The sequence below is a fragment of the Balaenoptera physalus genome (assembly GCF_965194825.1).
Source record: "Balaenoptera physalus genome assembly, chromosome: 5".
Lineage (NCBI taxonomy): Eukaryota > Metazoa > Chordata > Mammalia > Artiodactyla > Balaenopteridae > Balaenoptera > Balaenoptera physalus.
In genome coordinates this window covers 85780024-85805332 of record NC_138884.1, presented here as the reverse complement: position 1 = coordinate 85805332, position 25309 = coordinate 85780024, and the positions used below count along the sequence as shown (strand labels likewise).

Here is a 25309-nt window from a genome sequence, read left to right as displayed (position 1 = left end):
TTAAACCATTTTCCTAGCTTTCCTCTTCACAAATACAAGGACTTTCAAACATGTTAACTCTGATACTTACCTCCCTTCCAACTTACATGCTATGATTGTCCGGAATGTACAGATGGTGTTTGTTTTCACTCGTGTAGTTATTTGTGCTTTGTGTAGTGCTTTGTGCTTAATTTTCCTTTCATTATAGGTCTTTCATCTGAGAATTTCCTTCTGCCTGACATTCATCTTTTAGGATTTTCTTTACATTGTAGGCCAGTTTCATGTCAACCTCTTTCTTTTTTTTTTTTTTCTTAAATCTGAAAATCCTTTTATTGTCCTCATTCTTATAAGATACTTTTGCTGAGTGTATATATCCTAGATTGACAGTTTCTGTTATTGATGAGGACATTTGTCTTCTGACTTCCATTATGATTGTTGTCAGGTGTAATTCTAATAGTTGGTTTCTTTGTAGATGATTAGTTTTTTAAAATTTCTAGTTGCTTTTAATATCATCTCTATCTTTGGTGAATGACAATATCAGTACTGTGTTTCTAGTTGTAGATTTCTTATTTATCTTGCTTAAGATTTTTTGGATTTGTGAGATTAGGAGATTGATGTCTTTCATCAGTTCTGGAACATTCTCAGCCATTTTTCTTTAAATTGCTTCTGTCCCACGTACTCTCTCTTCTGTTTCTGGGACTTGGATTAGATGTATTCTAGACCTTTTTGCTCTGTCCTCTATGTCTATGTCTCTTAACCTCTCTTTCATATTTTCTATCTCTTTGCTTCTCTGTCGTCTGAAACCAGATAAGACTGAGGTATTTAAATATGAAAGCCAGATTTCCCCAGGTGGCAAATGCTAATATTAGCCCCGAGATCCAGACACTAAACGTTGGATCCAGCCTGAGATAGGAGAGTTTCAACTGGATGTTTTCATTAAGACAAGACCCTTGAAGGACTAAAGCATACCATCTTGCCTCCTGGCAGATGCAAATTCAGATGCTGTATGAATGAAAGCACCCCCAGTTTAAGGCCTAAGGATTCCCATATATTAGATTCAACTAAGTGTGAGCTCATAAACAAAAACAAAGGAATAAGCTACCATGAATGAAAGCACAAATATAACGAACTTCATATTTGGACATCCAGAGACTTCAAATACTAGGAATTTTTTTCTTTACTTGAACTTAAAATGTGTTAAAGTGTGTGTCTGCTTTAATTCGTATGGGATCCAGTTTTATTGTAATAGGAGTGTCCTTTGGCACATCTAGTCTGCTGTACTGGCATAACTGGAAGCCTCTGTAGTGGAATTATTTTAGTCACTAGTTAATAATTAATCAATTGAAATGATGGTCATATTCGTCTGAGTTTTTTTGGCAGAGCTTGAGAATAACTTCTTTTAAAGTTATTAAGATCTGCTGGTTTTTTCCAAGTTGATGAAGGATGTTTGGAAAAGATTGTATGGCATGATTAAGAAAATGGTAATTTAGGACATTCTGAATAAAATGAAACTTAGAATCAAATAGTTTATATTGTGTCATAATAAACCAGTTTTGATATTTTTATGTATTAGAAATGTATCATTGTTTCTCTTAACATTATATGAGCCGATTTTTTAAAAACTTAATTACCAATGTTCCTTCTACCCTTTTTTTCCCCTGGAATTTTTAGGCGTAATATTCATGGGATAAGCAAAGAAAAAATAACAAGAATGTTGGAACACTATCAACGTTTTGTTTCAGTGCCCATAATCATGAGTTCTTCAGTTCCAGAGAAAATGGAACGTATCGAGTTGTGTGCATATTCTTGTGACAGAAGTACTAGGTAGGTTAAAGTCTCTATGTACAAAAATTCAATTTAAAAATTTAATTTAAAAAAATCTGATAGTTTAGGAACTTCTAAAATCACTGCCAAATAACTTTAAAAATAAGGTAGGCATTTGTTGTTTGTAGGGTTTAGGGTATAGTCTTACCTGGAGCAGGATATATATGGTTAGCAAGAGAAGTAAAAGTTTATGTGGGTGATGACATATGTGGGGGTTTCATTGTCTTCTGGTTTATGTAGGTCCATGTTTACACTATGAATACTCCTGCCTTCTTTATTTAACTTGCTGCTATTCCAGTATTTATCTGTTACCTTATCTACCCTCTATTGTTATTTTGTATATAGTCACATTACCTCTTAATTTTCTTAGGTATTAATAAAAATACTCCTTCAAGCTAGTATCGTAAAAATGTATTATGCATGGTATACTTTTACTAAGTAATAACAAGTCATAGCCTTTTGAAAGTTTGCAATTCAGTATAGTACTGATTATGTTAAAAACATTTAGGATACATAAACAATTGAATAAATAAGTGAGTAAAGAAGAGTCTTAAATATAACTAGAGGTCTGAATTGCTCACATTTTTTGATGATTAGGGATGAGAGACCCTTTTAAAAAGGAGTTGGGAAAAGAAAATTCACAAATGCTCTTTTATTGAGGAGCAGTATTGCAAAGTGGTTAAGAATATGGGCTCCCTAGCTGTATTTCCTGGCTTCAAATCCCAAAGCTTTGTAATCTTTGACAAATTATAAAATCTCTCTATACTTCGGATCCTCATTTGCAAAATAGCAATAATAACACTTTGCTTATAAGGATCTCATAAGGATTATGAATTAATACTTGTGAAGGACTTATAATAGCATCTGATATATAGAAAACTGAATGTTAGGTGTGATTTCACTTAGGAAGGCTTCATGGGAGAGTTGGGACTTTGAGAACTCCTGCAATAAAGAAAGAAAGGAAGATGAGTTGTTAAATAAGGAAAATGCACTGAAGTTCAAAGTATAATGATTCGGCAAAAGTGCTCTGAGTCTGAAATTAACATCGAGTATGGTTTTAAAAAATTTAGCAAGTGACATCTCAAATGAGAGCTGTCCTCCCTTTCTCTCATTTCACTTAATTGTGCAGATCATGTTGGTTGACTCTTTGAGACTTTGTAAATCAATCTTAAGCATTTTCCTCTGCAGCAAATGACAGGTGGTATAGAGGCAGACCTAGTTTCACATATATTAAGCTTAAATAGGTTGGAAAGGAGCTAGGGAGGTGTCCTCTTCTGGGAACAAATTTAGAACCTTAACTTTAATATTTAATGCATAATAAACACCTTAACTGAAAATCTCATGTTAATTATTCAATTTGAAAAAATTTGAGTGCTTCTTGTATGCCAAGCGTTGTGCTAGGTGTTGGGATTACAATAAAGCGATGTGTTCATAGTGTATTAGGGAAGGATCAAGTGTCTTGTCTTTCAGTTGAATGATTCTTTAAATCATAATATTAATGGCAACATTAAGAGATTTCCTTATAATACTTAAAAACAAATCTTACAGCCCAAGAGACAATGAAGATATTGCCTCTGAAAAAGAAGAAAATGCTTTATCCTCATCTCTGAAGCATCCAGAGTTAATTGAAGAGAAGAAACATGGTGTGACCAAAGAAAATTTGTTACCTGAGAACGTTACATATCTCCCTAATGCAGATTTAAACAACGGAAAAAAAGAAATAAGTGGTATGAATCCTAACATTCAGAATGCTTTCATTCAGGAAGCTCCAGACATTTATTTTTCTGATTCTGAAAGCAAAGAACGAGCAACAGACAAAAGTGAAAAAGAAGAACCAGTAGAAATGGCTCCTGAAAAAGAGTGTAGTAAAACCAATGCAGATAGTTTTGTAGAGAGAATATCACCAAGTATTTGCTATGGTGGAAATAATCAAGAAGACTGTGGTCTTTCAAATACTGTACCACTTCAAAATGAAAAATCTTCATCTAGTGAAATGCTGGAAGAAAGAGCAGGAGTAAAGAAAAAAGCCTTTGGAAAACAAAAAAGCAAATCAACTTCGGAAAAGTTCCCAAGACAAGAGCTGTCTTTTGTTGGTGACTGGCCAGTTGATAAGTCTATCGGTCAGAGGACAAAAAGGAACCGAAAAACTGAAAAAGCTGTATCTATACAAAGTGACAAAAAGTATAATTGCCCTCAGTCACATAAAGTATTAGACAGTAGTTTATCTGTGAGTATAGATTGTATCCAGCCACGAGGATCTCCACATGAAAACGTAGAGGATGACAGCAAGTCACAGTGTGATGATGCCTCAGAATCTTTCAATAGCTGTAAATATGGTACTTATAAAAATACTGAAGAAGACTCATTCAACATTGTGGGTGACTGGCCTTCATCTGATTCTTTAGCTCAGAGAGAACACAGATCGAGAATGCCAAAGGCTGGCTTAAATGAACCCAACCTAGAATTTGGAACTAACAACAGTATGAATGAAATGTCCTTATATACAGCACGTGAGGCCTGTTGGGGCACAAGCCCTGAAGAACTAAAAACGTTGGGTAGTTCTACTCGAGGAAGTTCTGAAATGCTGCCCAATGAAATGACCTGTGAGAATAAAACTTGTCCAAGTAAAAAGATTCATAGGCAACACACATTGTCTCTTACTTTTACCAATAGTGTGCCAACTGCTCCTGGAGGAGTGGGACCACAAACTTTAGCTGAATTTCAAGAAGAAAAGACTAAAGAAGTCCCTGGAATAGAAGTAGGCAAGTGTACTCAGACTGAACCACAGGATTTTGCTCTCTTATGGAAAATAGAAAAGAATAAAATTAGTGTTTCAGATTCTCTGAGAGTATTAACAGGAAGATTAGATGGATTTAAACCGAAAGCTTTCAATATTAACACAAAATTAGATGTTCAAGAAGCAATTCCATATAGGGTAATGTATGACAAAAGCACATATGTTGAAGAAAGTGAGCTTACCAGTGCTGATGAATCTGAAAATCTAAACATTCTTTGTAAACTATTTGGATCGTTTTCATTAGAAGCCCTAAAAGACCTATATGAGAGGTGTAACAAAGATATTATTTGGGCCACAAGCCTTTTATTGGATTCTGAAACTAAATTATGTGAGGATACTGAATTTGAGAATATAAAAAAGTCATATGATGAAGCACAAATTGGGCCATTTTCTCTGGGACTGAATTTGAAGGAAATTATTAGCCAAAGAGGAAGCTTAGAGGAGTCTAATTCTTCTGTGCCAGAATTTAGCCATGGAATTGGTATCAGTAACACTAATGTACAGTCTACCTGTAATTCAGAAAAGGAAAACTTAGAGCAGGCAGAAATAAGAGCTATAACTACTGAAAAACCTGGATTAATAACAGGTATATTTCCTAATGTATATCTCAAGAATAATAATGAAGTACTTCCTAATAGTCAGGCAGAACTTTCAGGTTTATATAATGTTAAGCAGTTTTTTCCAGGCACTCTAAAAGCTACTACCACTAAAAATGTGAGTGAAATGGAGAAGAATCCAGAAGTCACTGAGATTGGAGACAGTATACATTCTTCTTTGAATTTGTCTGATATTTTAAATTCTGTATCGAGCACTTCGGATCTTGAATTACATGAAGAACTTTATTTTACTGACTCTTTTGACATAAATAAAAGTGAAAATCTTCCAAAGGATTATGTGAAATTTCCAAACACAGAAGAATTTATGAATGAAGATGAACAGGAAGTGGAAAAAATTCTAATGGCAGGGAGTGCTTTGTCAGCTGGAGTTACTGAAGAAGATAAGACTGAGACATTGAATCCCACGCCAGTGATGGCCAAATCGCTGACCATAGACTGTCTGGAATTGGCATTACCCCCTGAACTGGCTTTTCAGCTCAATGAGTTATTTGGCCCTGTTGGTATTGATTCAGGTAAGGAAAAAGTAAATTACTTATATGTGTATCTTTGTGTAAATAGAATATAGATAGAGAGTCTAGTTCAATTTTAAAATTATTTTATGTTAATAGAAGTGTAAAAGTAATTTGTGTTGCCTACCTTATTATTTTTAACACAGTGTGTTTGTAGAAGATTTTTAAGTATATAATTTGAAGAAATAGAGAGTATTTAGATGGACTTTGTATTCATCTTGTGCATATACTGGAAGTTTTCTCTGGTATTTACCTCATACTTATTTGCACAGACACATCTTTTTGAATCCTTTGGTGCTACTCCAGATACACTTAAGGCAAGATAATTCCTTAGAGTATGCCTACTGGAAAGTCTTGACTAATGGAAATGAATATATTAAATATATTTAGTCTAATGGACATGAATAACTTAAATATATGAAACATAATATAATTGTACCTGCCAAGAAGTGTGAAAACAATGACATATTACATAAAAATATTCCAAGAGATTTAGAACTAGAGACATAGGTTAGTAATTAAAAATACAAATTAGTTTTATGATACATAAGGTAGTTGAGTATGTTTTCTGCAAATGTATAATGAGTAATGATCATATTTTCTTTTCTTTTCTTCCCCCCCTCACAAGGGTCCCTAACAGTTGAGGATTGTGTGGTTCATATAGATCTGAATCTGGCTAAAGTGATTCATGAAAAATGGAAAGAATCTGTAATGGTTGGTAGGCTTCTTTTTAAAGAAAGCTCCTTTTGTGTACATTTTGTCACCTTTGCTCTTCAATAAAATCTGTTATATGAAAGATTCTATTGAATTTTGACTTTGAGAGAGAATTAATTTTACCAGTTAACAGGTTACTGATTTTTTTTTCTCCTTCCAGTATTTTAGGTTATTTCCAGACTGGCCAAATTATATAATTAATGACGGAGCTCAATATGATTGTTGATTTTTTTTTTTTTTAGGGAAAAAAATCATAAATAGTTTTTTACTCCTTAAAGACTTGTAGTGCTAATTAAGTTTCATAAGCAGTTTTTAAAAAATCACAGCATAAGAGCTCTATAAGTAGAAAAAATATATAGATGGAATCAATTTATAATTATATTTATCTAGTTTTATTAGATTTAGCAAGAATGATTGATAGTTTTACAGGGAAAAATGATTACTAGAGAAAAATAATATAAGCTTGTTTTCTAATGCACCCTCCTTTGCCAATCCCCTGTTCTGCCTCTGTGTTTAGGAGCGACAAAGACAAGAAGAGGTATCCTGTGGCAAATTAATGCAAGGTAAAACACATATTTTCACTTCTAATGTTCTTGTCTTGATGTTGAAACTTGGTGTGTGTGTATGAATTTTAACTCTTTTTTTTTTTTTTTTTAAGTGTTTGTTTATTTGGCTGCACTAGGTCTTAGTTGTGGCATGCGGGATCTTCGTTGCCACATGTGGGATCTTTGTTGAGGTGTGCGGGATCTTTAGTTGCGGCATGAGGGCTCTTTTAGTTGTGGCATGTGGGATCTAGGTCCCTGACCAGGGATCGAACCTGGGCCCCCTGCACTGGGAGCAGGCCGGGGAAGTCCCTGAATCTTAACTCATTTTAAATATACTTCCACAAAATATGTTACCCAAGAATTTTGATTTGCAAATAAAAGTTTGAACATTTAATATTGATACAAAAGAAAATAAAGCTTAAAGAAGAAAAAAGCCCCTATAATATCATTTAACTTTCAGTTAACACCTGAAAACTAACACAACACTATAAATCAACTATATTTCAATTAAAAAAAAAAACAAACCAGGAGTGCTGTGGAACACCCAAGGTGTTCTCTAATGCACATAGTCAGGGTGTTTCCTGTTTATGATTTTGCTCTGAATGAAGGGAAGCTGTTCTGGTTTGAGAGCAATAAAATATTCCTGTGTTTGAGAGCATCATTGAAATATTACTTGGTTTTTCAAATTTTTTATTGATGTTAATATAGTTAGAGCACAAAAGTCAACCTGCTTTTTGATTACATCTGCCAAATTGAAAATAATTGATTCCAGAAGATTTCTTAGATAGCGTTGTCGTAAGTGGTTAGCGCAGGGTGGCAGACCTGTTACAGGGTCCTCCTTTTGTGCCTGAGTTCCTCCAGATGCCTCTCTTGTTCACTCCGTACTAGGACTCCAGGTTGAAGATTGTTAGAGTGAAGATTCTTAACTTTAGTTCAGACCTGTGTTGTAGGTTCAAGAGCTAAAGCTGTTCGAGAGCTAGAGGTTCCCAAAGAGTATCAGAGTTATTCAGATGACCGTATTTGCTATTTCTTCACTCTCCAGGAAATCAAAGGAGTATATCAGAATGTGTTGCTCTTAGAAAAGCTGAAATATTATACATTAAGTCTTGTTATTATGAACTTCTTAGAATGTTTAGTTCCTTCCTTATGTTGAATATCATTTGTTCCATATTTATTGTAGGCCTCCAATGGGTTACAGATTTGCAGAAATATTCATCCTTTCAGTTCTTGGAGTGGCCAAGCAGAGCTGACCAAAGCTGCTCACTTCTGGCTGGCTGCAGCTTCCTCTGTTTACCAGTGTATATATGTGTGTCACTGTTTTCTCTGTGTTGATGTGATATGAAAAAGAGTGGGGAAGCATTGAGTTGATTTACAGTAATACCCAGATCATTGTTCATTTGAATATTTCTACATTTATACTTGCTTGCGATTATGTGAAGATGTATTTTGAAACTTTGAAATACAACTTGGAATATTGTATTTATAAGCAAAGAGTAAAAAATCATGTTTTCTGGGTCTCTCTGAGGTAGATGTAACAGAATGAATAATGCCTAATTTGTACATTTATTGTTGATGGTCTGACACTATTGATACTGCTTTTGTAGGTTCTTCCCTGGTTGGGCGTGTTGGTCTTGATAATCCAGAACAAAAATCATCTCAGAGAACGGGCAAAAAATTACTGAAGACTTTAGCAGCACCTGAAATGCTACCCTTATTGGATCATTGGAACACTCATACTAAAAAAGTATCACTCAGAGAAATAATGTCAGAAGAAATTGCCTTACAGGAAAAGCATGATTTGGTATGAGTTAGTATAAATATTAAGCCTTTGTCTCTGACTCTAATTTAATCATATGTTTACTTTTTGATTTTCATTTGATTCTACTTTTCCTAGTCTGAAATCTGTATTTTAACCTGATTGAAGTTAATGTTAAAATTGAGAAGTTTTAAATGTAGTTTGAAGTTGGAGGTCTTTGCTTCTGGAAAATTAGTTGATATTCTATAACAGTAAGCCAATTTATGTTAAATCTGTTGTTTTAGATTTAATTTTGCAGGTGTATATATCTTATCTTTAACATTTACTTCTGTAATTTTTTAATTCTAGAAAAACATGAAAGAAATATTTCCTTTGAAGATAATTTCATTTATAAGTTAGTAATAAGAAATGACACTTGCTATTAAAGAATTGTCCATCTTTGAAACAAAATTTTTTTAGAGAAAAATTTTAGAAACTTATGAATCTGAAATTAAATACTCTTCTTTTTTATCTAACTTTTCAATTAAACAAGTTCAGACAGATATTTCACTTTGCTTTGAACTTAATTTTTGTTCTTTATTCAACATATCTAATTATATGAAGCCGTAAGAGAATTTGGTTTATTTTGCATTTCTTTTTCTTAACCTTTTTTGGAATTCTGAAAATCAGTATTAGAGAATTTCAGAATCAAAAGGGAAAAGACCTTAGAGGTTATTTAGTCCAATTCTCAAGGGAAAAAAATTTCTTAGTTGGTGATCTTAGAGCATTTTACCCTCTTTTTTCACTCATTTGACTGCTCAAAGGAACACCTTTGTACTGGCTGAAATACATAGAATTGGGGCATAGAAAGAATGATGGGATTCTTCTACCTTCATATTTATTTCCCCCAGTTATCTTGTTAATTAAGTTGGAAATAAGCTACCATTACCATCTTTGCATGTTTACATAATCCAAAGAACAATCTCTTCAGTAGGATCTTATAATTTAGTGTTGTTTCAAATATCCTTCTTCAATTCACATATGTAATAAATTGGAGAAATAGATTTTCTTAAAAAATAAGGAAAGCCTAGAATTTATGCTCAAAATGGTGTGACACTTTTTGTTGAAATGCCATTTTCCTCTACTGAAACTTATCTTTATGGTTCTAACCTGCCTTTTAATCTCTTAGTATAATAATGAACAAAAAAGTTTCTTTGACTTTCCAACTTAAATTTTTTTTTTTTTTCCTATCAGTGATTTTTGCTTTTCTTTCCATGGGTTTGGTAATAGAAGCTGTACTCTTCATCCTGAGGGTATTCCCCCTTAGAGCCTCAGTTAAGAGAATTTCTGGAGAAATTTCTCAGTAAGAGAATTTCCCAAAGGAGAAATATCATTTACATTCTTTTAAAACAAAGCATATAAAATAAACATTAGGCATAATGTATGAATTGGGTAATTAATTGTAACATGATTACGGTTATGAGTTTTCAGTTTATTGATGGGACCTTAGAATTTGTAGTTTAGAAACTCTATGATCTGGCAGATTGGTAGTAAATCTGATCACTGAATTTTTTAGTAAGGTCGGATTATAATGTATATCTTAAATAAGATGTGAATATTTAAAATTCTCAAGGTGGCTTGTTTTCATCACTCTTGTGATGTCTGATCAGTCCTTTTTACTGGTCAGATTGTCACCTATTGTGGTTCTTTTTTTATTGTTGTTTGGTGTTATAAATGGCCTAAATATCAATTGTTGGCCTAAACCAACAATTATTCCAGGATTTTCCTAAATTATTGTAATTTTTATATTTTCAGAGACACCTTTGAAATTTTATAGGAAGTTATTTTTCAGACATTAGGATTTTTGGAATAAACAAAAATATTACATAGTTAAATCACAATGTCAGTAAATTGTCTTAGAGTTAGAAATCACTTTAAGAATGATTACCATATTCCTCAATTAGAATTAAAATGGCACATTTTAGGAAAGCTCTTTCGGTTTGGCTGTTTAAACAATCCAAATATGACTTTGAAAAAATAATAATTAGTAACAATTCTCATACAATTACTTTGGAGTAAATATGTTTGTGAAAAAATTTTTTTAATGTGAATTTTAAGATTTTCTGTCAACCTGAATTTGCAACTTATTTGTACATTGTAGTTTCTGCCCATTGAGGAGAATATGTTTTTGAGGACGTTGTTCACAGCATCACACAGTGTCCCTTTTATGAGGACCCATGGGAGAAATTTCTCTCAGGTCTCAGTACCAGAAAAAGCTGTACTTCTCCTGAGCAACTGGTTTGTTTTTATTTTATGGACACTGAGAATCTTTGTTTCCCCCTTTGCTTTGGCCACTAAGAAGCTAAGAACTGAATTTGTGGCCCACCTTTAGCAATTGTACAGGATTTTGTGGCATGCATTTATATACTAATTTTACTTGCTAGCTTTATCCTATATTCTTACCTTTATTTTCTCTACTCTCTGACTTCATTTATTTATATCCTGTTTATATATATATATATCTACATCCTTTTTTGTATAATATGATTGAATGTGTTGGGTGTGTATATGTGAGAGTATATATACACATGCACACACATATATGTATATGTGTGATTGTGTGTATGTGTGTCTGTGTGTGTGTTAATGAGCAGCTTCAAATACTTAGTAAAAAATGGGATATAAATAAATTGTGCAAGAATACTTATATTACTAATTTCAACCTTTAATCAGTGAAGAAAGTCTGTGACTGCTTTTACATTATTAGTCTTTTTGCAATAAAATAACCATGCTTTTGGGTCAGCATAACTAGTATTGTAAATTCCATCATAAAGATGGTTTTTGTCTTTTTTTTGTTTGTTTTAGAAAAGGGAGCCGCTTATATTTGAAAAAGATTGTGCCACTAAACTAAAGGAGAAGCAGCTCTTTAAGATATTTCCAGCCATTAACCAAAATTTTCTGATGGACATTTTCAAGGACCACAAGTGAGTGCTAGAAGGATTGTGTGTAGTTTCCGTTGTGATGTCATTGAAATCATATGTCATGCATTTTAACCTCTTATTTTTATTTTTCTGTTAACAAAAATAATATAGGTATATTATAAACCATTTAAATGCAATAATGTAGAAAGTGAGGAGTTTCTGCCAATTGGTTCATATTCCTCCTCAATTTTTTCTCATATACATACACTAATGTATGTGTGTACATGTGTACCTATTTGCTTTTGTGTCTGTATAAACACAAAAATAGGTTGTGTTTTATGTACTATTTTGTAGTTTTACTGTTATTTATTTCTTCTGTCCATACTTTGTGATCTGCTCTTTTCTTTTTAAAGCCTACAGAGTATGCCATAGTATTCTTAAGTGATTTCTTAAAGTACCGTAGTTTCTTTAAACATGCTCTGTTTATGGGCTTTTTGACTGTCAGAAAAGTCGGAAACCATGTTGCACTGAGCACCCTTGAACATGCATTTTTGTGTGCGCGGGTGAATGTTATTGTAGGCTAGTTCCTAAAAGTGAAAGTGCTGGTCCAGAGTGTGCACATTAAATTTTTCTACAGCTAATGCCAAATTTCCTTTTAAAAGGGCTTTCCATATTAGTTATATGCACTGATAGCGTAACCTGCCCTGGATATTAAGAATCTTTTAATTTTTTGCCAGTCTGGTGCGAAAAATATTTCATTGCTGTTTAAATTTTTATTTTCCTTATTACTACTGAGGTTGAGCTTTTTTTCCATTAAATTCTTTTTATATTAATTGCTTACCCTTTGTCTGTCTTCCTTTTGGCTGTTTGTATTTCTTTCTAGATCTGTGAGAACTCTTTATATATCATGTGTAGTTATCTTTGTTAATATAGATTATAGTAATTTTTCCTGACATAGCCATATACATATTTTAATTCATGTTTTTTTTTTGTTTTTTTTTTAATTTTTATTTGTTTTTTTGTTTATTTGTGGCTGTGTTGGGTCTTCGTTTCTGTGCGAGGGCTTTCTCTAGTTGCGGCAAGCGGGGGCCACTCTTCATCGCGGTGCGCGGGCCTCTCACTATCGCGGCCTCTCTTGTTGCAGAGCACAGGCTCCAGACGCGCAGGCTCAGTAGTTGTGGCTCACGGGCCTAGTTGCTCCGCGGCATGTGGGATCTTCCCAGACCAGGGCTCGAGCCCGTGTCCCCTGCATTGGCAGGCAGATTCTCAACCACTGCGCCACCAGGGAAGCCCTTAATTCATGTTTTATCAGAAAGTCTTTTCCCTTATTGGTTCTGAGTTTTATCACTTTTTAAGAAAATCTGTCCTACCCCAATATTATGAAAATATATTCTGCAGTATTTTTAATAGTTAAATTTAAAAAGTTTATGTAGCATTTTTATGTGTATGGTATGAAGTAGAGTTTAACTTAATTGTTTTTTCCAAATGATTAACTGGATGAATAGGTCACCTTTACCCACTGATATAACATATAACTACTAATATTTACTACATTCTCAAATATACATTTTCTTTTATAGACTCTTTGATTCCATTGAGCTATTTGGTCCTAAGTTTCCACCATCTTGTTTTAATTATTGTGGTGTTGTAGTGTGTTTCGATGCTTAGTATGTTAGGAATGCTTCTGGTTTGAGTAATACATACTTTCGATCTTAATGTATTCCTTAAATTCCTATTTTAGCAAGAGTTGTTTTAAATAGATGCCTTTTTAGAATCTTTGGAGAATCCAATATAGATTTTTTTTCTTTAGTTTATTAGTATATGTCATGTCAGTCACAGTAATTTCTGGAATAAAAAAATCTTTCAGGTTTTGTTTTTTTCCTTTAATGTAGTGTCAGAATTGATTTCAGGATTTTTGTAACAGTAGTTAAATGAGATAAGTCTGTGATATCTTTGTCAGATTTTGGTTTTAGGGTTTCATTTGGTGTTTGGCTTAATAAAAGAACCTGGCAAGACTGCCATTTTTCTCTGTGCTCTGGAAAGTTTAAATAAATTAGTACCTTGAAGGTTCTGGGGTTGTGCCTTTTTAGGGGGAAGGTGTCTTCGCTTTTCTTTAGGGAGAAGGTCTTTTCACTCTCTTTTTAGGGGTATTGCTTTATTCAGATGTTTGCTTTTTTTCCATGAGTCTTTTCTGGTAGTTTGTCTTCTAGAAAATCATCAGGTTTATTATTGTTAAGTTGTATATAATATTCTGTGGTAATTAAAAACATTATTTTGTATTTGATCATGTCCTTTTTTCCTTTCCTAATGTTTTTTTTCTATTTTCTTTGTTTTTGCTGTTTATCAGATTGGCCCTTTTAAAGAACAGGCTCTTGATTTATTGATCAAAGTCTTTTATATTCTCTAATCATTTATTTTTGGTGATTCTTTTCTATTTTTGATGGTTCCTTTCTCTTTAAATTTGTTATGTTTTCAATTCCTTGGTTAGTTTGTTTCCTTTCAATCTTTAATAACAAATATACTTAAGGGTGTGAATTTTTTTCTGTATAATGTTTTTGATATATATGTAATGTTTTGATTTTGATATGTAGTATTTTCATTTTTTTCTAAATAATCTCTAATTCACTTTGACTTTCTCATTTATCCAAGAGTTTTATATTTTCTAAATGGTTTGATAGTTTGGTGGGGGGGTGGGGATTACTGTTTGTTTTGTTGTGTTGGGGTATAAGAATGCAGCCTGAAAGAGTCCTACTTTTTGGAAGTTGAGATTTTCTTTGTGGTTTAATACATGATCAGTTATTATAAATATTGCACAAAGTGCCTTTTTTAAAAAAATAATTATTTATTTACTTATTTATTTGGCTTCTTCGGGTCTTAGTTGCGGCATGCGGGATCTTTCGTTGCAGCGTGCTGACTTCTCTCTAGTTGTGGCTCGTGGGCTGCAGACCGCGCAGGCTCAGTAGTTGCGGCACGTGGGCTTAGTTGCCCCGCGGTCTGTGGGATCTTAGTTCCCGACCAGGGATTGAACCCACGTCCCCTGCATTGGAAGGTGGATTCGCAACCACTGGACCACCAGGGAAGTCCCTGAAAGTGCTTTTGAAAAAGAATATTTTCTGCTGAGTATGCAGAGTTCTAAATATGTCACTTGAATCAAGTTTTTCATGGTATTATTTCAATCCACAACTTTTCTGTTTATTTTTGCTACCTAAACAGCTGTTTTCTTAGAGTTATGTGTTAAAATATCCCAAGGCACTGGGGGTTAGGAGGGTGGTGCTGGCATATGGCAACTCTCTTCTATGGGGACCTAGGGCAAGAAGCCCTGATGTGAAATTACCCAGAGTTGTGGTTCCCCAGGCAAGGTAAGGGGACTGAGTTGAGCCCTTCCTCTCGATGCTCAGAGTGATTGGTCAGTCAGGCCCCTTGGGGCAGGTATTATGGTGTTAAATGATTACCTCCATTTGTCTGCCAACAGCTGGATAACTGTCTCCGTTACCAGTAGCTTCAGTTTCACCCTGGTAAGAAGGGTAGGTTCGTTCAGTTACTGCAGTAGATGCCTGCAGTGTCATCTTCCAGGGCCACGCACTGCTAACAGCACCTGTGGTGGAGACTGGCTTCCAGCCCTAGGGGTGGGCAAGCCAGGTGATTTTAAGAACTAGTTAGGATGTGGTTAATTTCTGGTAGCTTCTAGCCCCTAGAAACCCCTATTTGTTGAGCATATGTGAGGCGGCAAGATGAGAGTGCTCAAGGAGAATTGGTAGTCCCAAATGGTTCCCCTTCAAGGGTTGTCTTTAATAAATTGAAGAAGAGCAAAATATCACAGTATTTTGGATAACTATTTATCACATTTCAAAAACAGTCCTTTGTGGTCAGCTCTTCATTATCTGGCCATTGGAAAAGATCAGAGGCATAAATAGTCTGAAATAATGAGCAGTATAAAATCATTTATAATTTGCTTTGGAATGAGTTTCTTTGGATACGGGGACATTAGCGTTTCAGGTGTTTGTCAAATTTTGTAGAATTTCATATTCCACATAATATAGTATCACCATGAAAATATGCCTAAATAATATAGGGGTGGGAGGTAAGGTAGTGTTTTAGTTTTTCCTTTCTATATCCCTGCTTAGAATTTCTTTGACTAGAACGCCATGGTATAAGTAAAATGTAAAATTTGACAGGATAAAAATGTCAGTTAAAGGATTTATTGTCTGTTTTTTTTAATTTATTTATTTATTTATTTATTTATTTATTTATTTATTTATTTATTTATTTATTTATGTCTGCGTTGGGTCTTCGTTTCTGTGTGAGGGCTTTCTCCAGTTGAGGCAAGCGGGGGCCACTCTTCATCGCGGTGCGCGGGCCTCTCAGTATCGCGGCCTCTCTTGTTGTGGAGCACAGGCTCCAGACGCGCAGGCTCAGCAGCTGTGGTTCACGGGCCCAGTTGCTCCGCGGCATGTGGGATCTTCCCAGACCAGGGCTCGAACCCGTGTCCCCTGCACTAGCAGGCAGACTCTCAACCACTGCGCCACCAGGGAAGCCCCTATTGTCTGTTTTTGATGTTTGAAGGAAACTGAAACCATGTGTGAATCCAACAAGGGACTTAAGTATAGGTGATTAGATGAAAGAAAGATTTGTGGAAAATTTACCTGGAATAAAAGATAAGAAAATGAATTAATTATCAATATGTTACTTTTTGGTATTCATTTAAAAAATTAGTTTTTGAGAGCCTCTAACTTGACACTTTCCCTCTGTTCATTCTTGAGTCTTGAGATACACAATGAGCATTTAATTTTCATGTTTAAAACTTAGAAGTGAGCCAATTTTTCATATTCTTCTAAGATTTTGAAAGATTGCTTATGTTAATGTTTCCACATAACTTTTATTTTCATTTATTGACCTCATATTTGTACTTCAACTCTCTACAGCTATTCATTAGAACACACAGTGCAATTTCTAAATTGTGTTCTTGAAGGAGACCCTGTAAAAACGGTGGTAGCACAAGAGTTTGTTCACCAAAATGAGAATGTCACTTCTCATACTGCACAGAAGTCTAAGGAGAAAAAGGTATAGAGCTACTTAATTTTTTACAGTAATGGTAAATAATTGTGTGTGAAAATATCATTGGTTTGTTAGATAGTTTAATGATTATTTCTCACCATTTTTCATAGACTGGAATTTTAACCACCAATAGCATATTTGCTTTAGAATATCTATTTGCTCAAAATAGTGAATTTATGGCTGATTATATTTTTTTCTTTAAAGCCTTTGTGCACAACAAGCATTGGAATTTCTGTAACTTTTTATGTGTAGACTACACAGTAGAGTATGAGGCTTGATTGAATAGCAGTGGGTGTAATATGATGGGTCTTAGGGCATAAATAATGTGGGTGGCAATGTTTAGCCATTTGAGAAGCTACCAAGCATTTTCCCCAAATGGCTACATTCTTTTGCATTTCCATCAGCAGTGTATGAGGGTTACAATTTCTCCACATCCTCTCTGACACTTGTTATCATCTGTCTTTTTGATTATAGCCATCCTAGTGGGTGTGAAGTTGTTTTATGGGTACTGGGATTTGTTTTAATCAGGTATGGTAAGACACCCAGAGATGGAAATGTTGTGAAGGAAGTTTATTATACTCACAGATCCCTAGAAATGGGAGGCATGGCCCAAAGCCACATGAGGAAGCACCAGGATCAAGGAGGCAAAGGAAGTAGGGGGGAAACGTGGACAAGAGCCTTTTTTGTGGTGTCTGCGGGAAGGACTGGGCAAGGCAGAGTAATAAGCAGGTTTAGGATGGACTAGTTTGAATAATTTCAGCAGGCTCTGGGGCATAGGAACTGTCCCTAGTCTTCTGGTACCTGGCTTCGGTGATCAGGGTATATAGATGGTGGCCAGAGAGTGAGAGCCCCATAAAGAAGGTAGTTGGGGGTATGGGCTCTAGATTGGATGGTTTGCATATATAAAGTGTTCTAGCAAGTGAGTTGTTTCCTATCTCTAGGAATTAGCTAACCCCAAGGTGGTGGGTGCTGTGTCTGCAGGGGTCAGCAAGGTCCCAGATGTCAAAGCATCAGAATACAGGAAATAAAAGACGTGGCTAATACAGAAGTGGTATCTCATTGTGATTTTGATTTGCATTTCCCTGATTACTGGTGATGTTGAGCATCTTTTCATGTGCTTATTGGCCATTTGTATATCTTCTTTGAAGAAATGTCTATTAATATCCATTACCCATTACAATTAAAAAATTCTCTAGTTGTATGAATTTTTATATAGTCTACATACAAGACCCTTATCAGACATATGACTTGCAGAATTTTTCCTGTTCCAAGGGTTGTCTTTTCACTTTTTTGATGATGTCCTTTGAAGCACAAAAGTTTTAAAAATTGATCATATGCAATTCTTCTTTTTTCTTTTGTTGGATGTACTTTTGGTGTCATATCTAAGAAACTATTGCCTAATCCAAGGTCATGAGGATTTACACCTGAGTTTTCTTCTAAGAGTTTTATAGTTTTAGTGCTTACATTTAGAGCTTTGATCTATTTTGGGTTAATTTTTGTATATGGTGTGAGATAGGGGTCCAGGTTCATTCTCTTGCATGTGGATATCCAGTTGTCACAGCACCACTTGTTGCAAAGACTGCTTTTCCCCATTGAATTTTCTTAGCACCCTAGTTGAAAATGAATTGACTATAAATTTATCACTAGACTCTCAGTTTCATTCTGTTGATCTGTATGTCTCTCATTATGCCAGTGCCGCAGTCTTGATTACTGTAGCTTTGTAGTAAGTTTTGAAATTAGGAAGTGTGAGTTTTCAACTATTTTCAGGATTATTTTGTCTATTCTGGCCCCCTTGCATTTCCATGTGAATTTTAGGATCAGCTTGTCAATTTCTGCAAAGAAGCCAGTTGGAATTTTCATGGGGATTGTGTTGAGCCTGTGGATCAATTTGAGGAGTATTGCGATCTTAACAATATTGTCTTCCAATTCATGAATATGGAGTACCTTTCGATTTATTTAGGTCCTCTTAATTTCATTCAACAGTGTGTTGTAGTTTTGAGTATAAGTTTTACATGCCTTTTTAAAAATTTATTTCTAAGCATTTTAGTTTTTTTGATGCTATTATAAATGAAATTGGTTTCTTAATTTTATTTTTGGATAGTACATTGCAAATACATAGAAATACAGTTGATTTTGTATATTAATCTTGTATTCATTTTAGGCTTTTTTTTCTTTTTTAAACAGTCCTCAATCATCCTGCTATACTTACTTATTAATAAGACCACTCAGGGATAGTGGAGAACCACTTGTGTGTTGCCTTTGTTCTTTGAATATTTCACCATCACTTAGCTGATGTGTAGAACTTAGGTAATTTTGGTTTTCATGTGATCTGTTAGTGCGTACACGGAGCAGGAACCAAGTGATACCACTGATGCCTGTGTTCATCATGGATAGGTGCAGTATATTATAAGATTCAGGGAGTGTACAAGATGATGATGAGACCTTCAGTGCCAAACTGGGAATGAAGATTACTTTTTCACCGGATAATAGAGCAAGGCACTCTTGGTCATTATGGCGATAGAGGAAGTGACGGGGACAAAGTGTGCTTGCTCAAAGTGGGAGATGGTTAGAAAATGTTGGAATCAGAAAAGGGATTTTGTGAGTTGTGTAAATGTTGGCCAGAATGTAAATTTGGGTAAGTTATACTGGAGATTATTCTAAGCCTTTCTCAAAAAAACGTAGGTAGGTGTCACAACACTGATTAAAAATCTTTTAAGATTTGTGAGCAGAATAGTCTGTCTTTGATATCCCAGGATCCCAAGGGATCAGAGATACTAAAGGGGAGTATCATGATACCAGTAACATTTTGGTTTATCTGCTTTGTTCAAGAAACTAACATTTATTTAAAACTGTGTTTTATTAATACTACTACTTTTTCCCTTTAGCTTTTAATAAAATTTGCAAGTTTGTTACCATTGGAAATGGTTTTGGTATAATAGTACATCACGCTCTCAAGTGACACTAATTACATAAATTCTTAGGCAGCATGTATTTCACTTGGCCCTTGTTAATGAAGTTATAGTAAACCACATCACTATGAAAGGGTTGTAAAAATAAATTTTGGTTTTATTTTAAAAGAGAGTAGCTATTTGATAAAGTATCTCTCATTATGTACTGTCTGTTTTTGGCCACGCCATGTGGCTTGCGGGATCTTGGTTCCCCCACTAGGGATTGAACCCCGGCCTCTGGCAGTGAAAGTGCCGAGTCCTAACCACTGGACCGCCAGGGAATTCCCTGTTTTTTCTTTTTTAAAAATAAGAAATGAAGGGTCCCTTCCCAGAGAACCAAATGTAATTTGCATTTTTTAGTATGAACACCAACAGAGAGAGGCTTTAAAGCTATGAAATGTTTATGTCCATATTGTTAGGCACTATGGGCTTTTCAAAGGTCATAGAAAGTGTTTTTATTATCCTCTCCCTGGAAAATCTTTGATTTTATCAGGGATGCAAGCCATATACTCACAGAATATTTAAACGTTAATATGAAAGAAGCTTGTGATTATTTACTACTGAGCGTGACATAAGGATGTAGGTCCTATGAATATTCTTAGGTAAGAGAGAGCCTTGCGTTTGTTGCAAAAAATAAATTGACTGTATATTTACAGATTTTTGACTGTGGTAATGAGTTAGGAATATGGTGACGCGTTTATTTTATTCTTTTCTATTTGGTGGAGAGCGTTGAGGCATATTTGTGTAATAATTATTATTTTCATTAACCTTGTGTTTTAAATTAGAGTTAGTTTAGTTTCTTTAATTTAAGGTCCCATATGGGTAACAACTACTTGATGATATTTCAGAAAACTCAAAAAGTCAACACTACCATAGCGGCTAGTTGGTAGTCAGCTGATTGAAAACTGCCCATAAACCTCCTTATGATTTTCTACCTACTATAAGGCATGGTTACTCCACATGCCTTTCTGTTTTAACAAGAATATTATTCAATTACTTTATCAATTGGTTTTTTAAAAATATTGAAATATGACATTACTGCCTTCAGTGGTTGGACTGATCCTTTGAATGGATTTACAAACTAAAATTTGGAAAATATTGCATTAGATAAATGAGCATTATTCCTTGAATATCTTGTATTCTCTCTTTTGGCTTGATTTTTTTTTAAATTTTCATAATTTTAGAGAACTTTTTAACATCTTCTAAGATAAGAATGGTTAAAGAAGGAGTACCCTTATGTCATGAAAAGGTTAACAATAGTTGCTAAGTGCATGACTTACTAGATAGACAGTAGGGAGAGTCTGTTTTTTAAGAAGAAAGATAAAAATCAGTAGAGCCCAGTTTTCATGTACATTTTTTTGAAGGTAAAGTTTGTGCTTTCTACTTTCGTTCGTATTTTACTTATTGTGTAACACCTTAAAGGCAAAGAAATTGAAAGAGACTGAAGATATACCAAGCGAGCCATCTTTCCAGGATTTTGAGTACCCAGAGTATGATGACTACAGGGCAGAGGCTTTCCTGCACCAGCAGAAGAGGATAGAATGCTATAGCAAGGCAAAAGAAGCTTATCGGATGGGGAAGAAAAACGTTGCCACGTTTTATGCCCAGCAAGTAAAGAGGAAAATTATTTTTTCTTTGTCACTTACAACGTCTGAATAATCTTGAAGCAGATAATACTCATACTGTGACTTGATTAAGTTATTCTGGGGATTGTACATTGTATAAGTGATATAAAGTATCCTAATATCTAAGAAATGTATGGTTCTGAGAATTCCGACAGTCCATATTTTCTTTTAGATTGGATTCTCTCATTCAGTACTGCTTCTAAACAGATATGAATTTTCTGGAGGAAAGGAAGCAGAATGTTAATATTGGCCATCCCAGGGTGGGATTACAGAGGTCCTGTGCTTTCTATCATGCTTGAATTTTAAGTGTGTATCACTATCATAGTCAGAAAAAGAAAGTTACATTAATATCTTTCAGGGAAGTAAAATTTCTACCTGGGCTCATTCGGCATGGTATTACAAGAAACCTGATTGATTTACTTTTTGTTTTTTGTGGTTCCATATCGCTTACTTTTTTATGATGGAGCAGAAAAAGGTGTCAAACTGGTATAACCTTGTGAGCAATAATGGCAAAAACCTTGAGGGATGACTTCAGGGCTACAAGGCTTTAAAGGGTTGAGACTCGGGATTATCAAAAGAGAAACCAGTGGATTCCTTCTTGAGATGTGTGTTGTTTATTTAAGTGTCCCTTTCCTATGATTTTTGGATCAGAGAATGTGTTAGAAATGATGATTTAGTAGTTTAAGAACTATGTTGTTAGTCCACTGAAATTCACCTAAATTTTGGTGCATTTTTGCATATTAGCCCATTGCATTATTTAAAATTTTACATTTGTTGTTGCCTTTTTTGTTCTTCCTTTTATTTGGGGCACTATTTGTTTCCTCATTGCTTACTAAGTAGCAGATATCAAAAGTGATTACTGATGATATGTTTATAATTAAAGGGTAGTCTCCATGAGCAGAAGATGAAAGAAGCCAATCACCTTGCTGCTGTGGAGATCTTTGAGAAAGTCAATGCCTCCCTGCTGCCACAGAATGTTTTAGACCTCCATGGGCTGCATGTGGATGAGGCTATAGAACATTTGATGACAGTTTTACAGCAGAAAACTGAAGGTAGGACTACAGTCATGACAGATTTTCACAAATTCAAGGGAGTCTGAATGTGCAGGCTGAGGATATCTGTGCCACATTTATAGATGTTTGTATTAGATTCATTCTTCAAGAAAACCTTGGGAAAGAATTCTAACTGCCATGTCCATTAACATTTTTATTTTCCTGTTTCAGTTATGTTTGTATTCCTTTGTTATAATTGTCAAAGGGAGGGCATGATGTAATCTGAGATTCCTCTGGACCATTCAGGAATATAATACATCTTTGTTCAGTAGACATTTATTAAAGCTAATAGATACTTATTAGATGTCAGTTGCTCAACAGATGTTTAATAAAATGCAGAAGTAAATTAGGTGATAGGATTTTTATAGAATTATCATAAAGGCAGGATTTCTGAGTGTTTGCATTATGGTGGTATGCCCTTCTCCCTTTCTGCTTGTATTTTGTCTTTGCGGGTCAGTAGGAATGCTACTGCCTGCCTCTTACAATCAATATCATGTACTTTATATACGTTAAAGTATCTTGTTGGTTTATCATCTTGTTTCCTTTGCATCACCAGATGGTAGCACTTGGGAAAATTCTGTCTGTTGTAGTACTCTAATACTAGGGAGTCATCTCCTCTTAGCACTACTAGGATATTTTTGAATTCTCAACTTGGCTTTCTCTTTGTCTTACATTTTACTGTGGAGACATGGAATCCATGCCTCAGTTATTACCCTGTGGTTCCATAATACTGCTCTGTCATTGATAGCTGTATTGTTCTGGTTAATTAATTTACATATATTTTAGAAAGTTTTATACTATACGTTATATAGGTTTATCAGTTCAGCACATATAGGTTTTACAGTTCTGTTGTAATTAAATGCTTGATTAAATATAATTGATATAAAAAGTTTATCATGAAAACCACTGAAAAACCATTGAAAAAGTTGCGAGTAAAATAGCGAACACCTGTACCCATGAATGTAAGTAACAAGTGATAACATTTTACTGTATGTGCTTCATATATATATATATATTTTTTGTTGTTGTTCCTCCCTTAGCATTATCCCCAATCCTTTTCTCTTTCTTCTCTCCCTTTCTGATGGAAATCAACATCCTTCAGTTTGGTCTGCATCCTTCTGGCCAGTTTTGAAAATACCTTTACTACGTGTATTGTACATTCATCCATAATTGGTCTATAGTATCCTTTTTGTGAGTTTTAAAAAATGAACATACATGGTGTCACACTATATCATCAGCCAAGCCACTTATTTTATTTTTACCCAATACAGTTTTCAAGATCTACTCATCTAGACTGATTGAGTTTTTTTTTTATTATAACTGCTGTGTAGTATTGTGTGACCTTATCATAATGTATCCATCCCTCTATTGATGGACGTTTAATTATAATGTTGCAGTGAGCTTTATTTTGCATATCAACATGTGTACTCTTATCACTATCCTTTTTCCTAGCTTTTTATATTGAAAAATTAAAAACCTGCAGAGAAGTTGAAAGAATTGTACAATATACATATTGTACAAATTTTGTACAATATATGATTTGTACATATATCCTTTACCTAGATTGATCAGTCGTCAACATTTGGCCATATTTGTTTATCTCTCTAGAATTTCTTTCTGCTGAACCATTTGAGAATAAGTCTCATTAAACATTGTGGTGCTTTACTTTCGCATACCTCAGCATGTTTATCTCTTGAGGACAAATTCATTCTCCTACATAATCACAATACATTATCACTTTTACGATATTTAACATTGTTATAATGATGTTGTCTAATATACAGGCCATATTCAGATTTTTCCAGTTATATGGAAATGTCCTGTGTAGCTGTGCCATGTTCCACCCCCAATCCAGGATCTAGTCATGCATCATATGTTCTCGTTGATTGTCCCAAATCTGTAGCCTCCTATAATATAGAAGACTTCCTCAGTCTGTTTTTTGTTTTCCATGTTATTGACATTTTTAAAGACTCCACGCCAGTTGTTTGGTAGATTGCCCTACAATTTTAATTTGTCTGATTGTTTCTTCATGATTAGATTCAGTTTAAAATTTTCTTGGTGAAAATACTGCCTAGGAGATGTTAGGTCATCCTTGGTGAACTAATCAAGAGACATATATGGTCAGTTTGCCCCAGTATTGGTGGTGTTAAGTTTGATTTCTTAGCTTAATGTGGGACTCTACCATATCAGATTTTGCTTTGTAAATATACCTTTTCTCCCTTTGTAATCAATTAGTAAATTTTGGTGATTGATACTTTGTGACTGTGTGAATAACTGTTCTCATTTTGCCTAATGATTGTAGCATCCACAGATGATCCTTGTCTGAATCAATTATTATATTGGTGGTTACATAATGGTGTTTTTAAAAAAATTATTAATTTATTAATTTAAAAAAATTTATTTTTGGCTGTGTTGGGTCTTCGTTGTTGCACGTGGGCTTTCTCTAGTTGCGGTGGCTTCTCTTGTTGCAGAGCACTGGCTGTAGGCACGCGGGCTTCAGTAGTTGTGGCATGCGGGCTCTGTAGTTGTGGCTCACGGGCTCTAGAGCGCAGGCTCAGTGGTTGTGGTGCACGGGCTTAGTTGCTCCGCGGCATGTGGGATCTTCCAGGACCAGGGATCAAACCCATGTCCCCTGCATTGGCAGGAGGATTCTTAACCACTGCGCTACCAGGGAAGTTCTCATAATGGTGTTTTATAATTTGTGTTCCTTCTCTGTTTATTAGCAGACATTCTTTGATAAAGTAGAGGATCCCCCTCCCCCAGTTGTTTTTTAAATAGAATTTTGAAAATCTTGGAGAAAGAACTAGAAAACAACAACAATAAAGATTAGAAAAGAGAAAATTTAAGAGCGGTTTAAATACATTATTTAATCTGGAGAAAAGAAAAGCAGAAGTATTATATGGAAGTATTATAAGGAAATATTTTGTCTATAAAGGATGAGTAAATCATTTACTCAATAAAATTTGATTATCTTCTATATTCTAGACA

At 34.6% G+C, this 25309-nt stretch overlaps 1 protein-coding gene across 15 annotated transcripts in view; it reads left to right on the top strand.

The window, feature by feature from the left end:
* N4BP2 (NEDD4 binding protein 2) overlaps positions 1 to 25309 on the top strand; it is a 111562-nt gene that overhangs the window by 48439 nt on the left and 37814 nt on the right. For 11 of the 15 annotated variants that reach the window (XM_082464104.1, XM_082464107.1, XM_082464103.1 and 8 more), the window contains 10 exons: positions 1651 to 1803; positions 3352 to 5729; positions 6355 to 6440; positions 6958 to 7003; positions 8590 to 8786; positions 10882 to 10977; positions 11586 to 11704; positions 16564 to 16702; positions 21067 to 21255; positions 22153 to 22321. In XM_082464104.1, coding sequence (XP_082320230.1) covers positions 1651 to 1803; positions 3352 to 5729; positions 6355 to 6440; positions 6958 to 7003; positions 8590 to 8786; positions 10882 to 10977; positions 11586 to 11704; positions 16564 to 16702; positions 21067 to 21255; positions 22153 to 22321 — 3572 coding nt within the window. Of the gene's footprint in view, positions 1 to 1650; positions 1804 to 3351; positions 5730 to 6354; positions 6445 to 6957; positions 7004 to 8589; positions 8787 to 10881; positions 11019 to 11585; positions 11705 to 16563; positions 16703 to 21066; positions 21256 to 22152; positions 22322 to 25309 lie in introns of those variants that run through there. The other 4 variants (XM_082464105.1, XM_082464108.1, XM_082464101.1 and 1 more) reach the window with 4 other exon arrangements.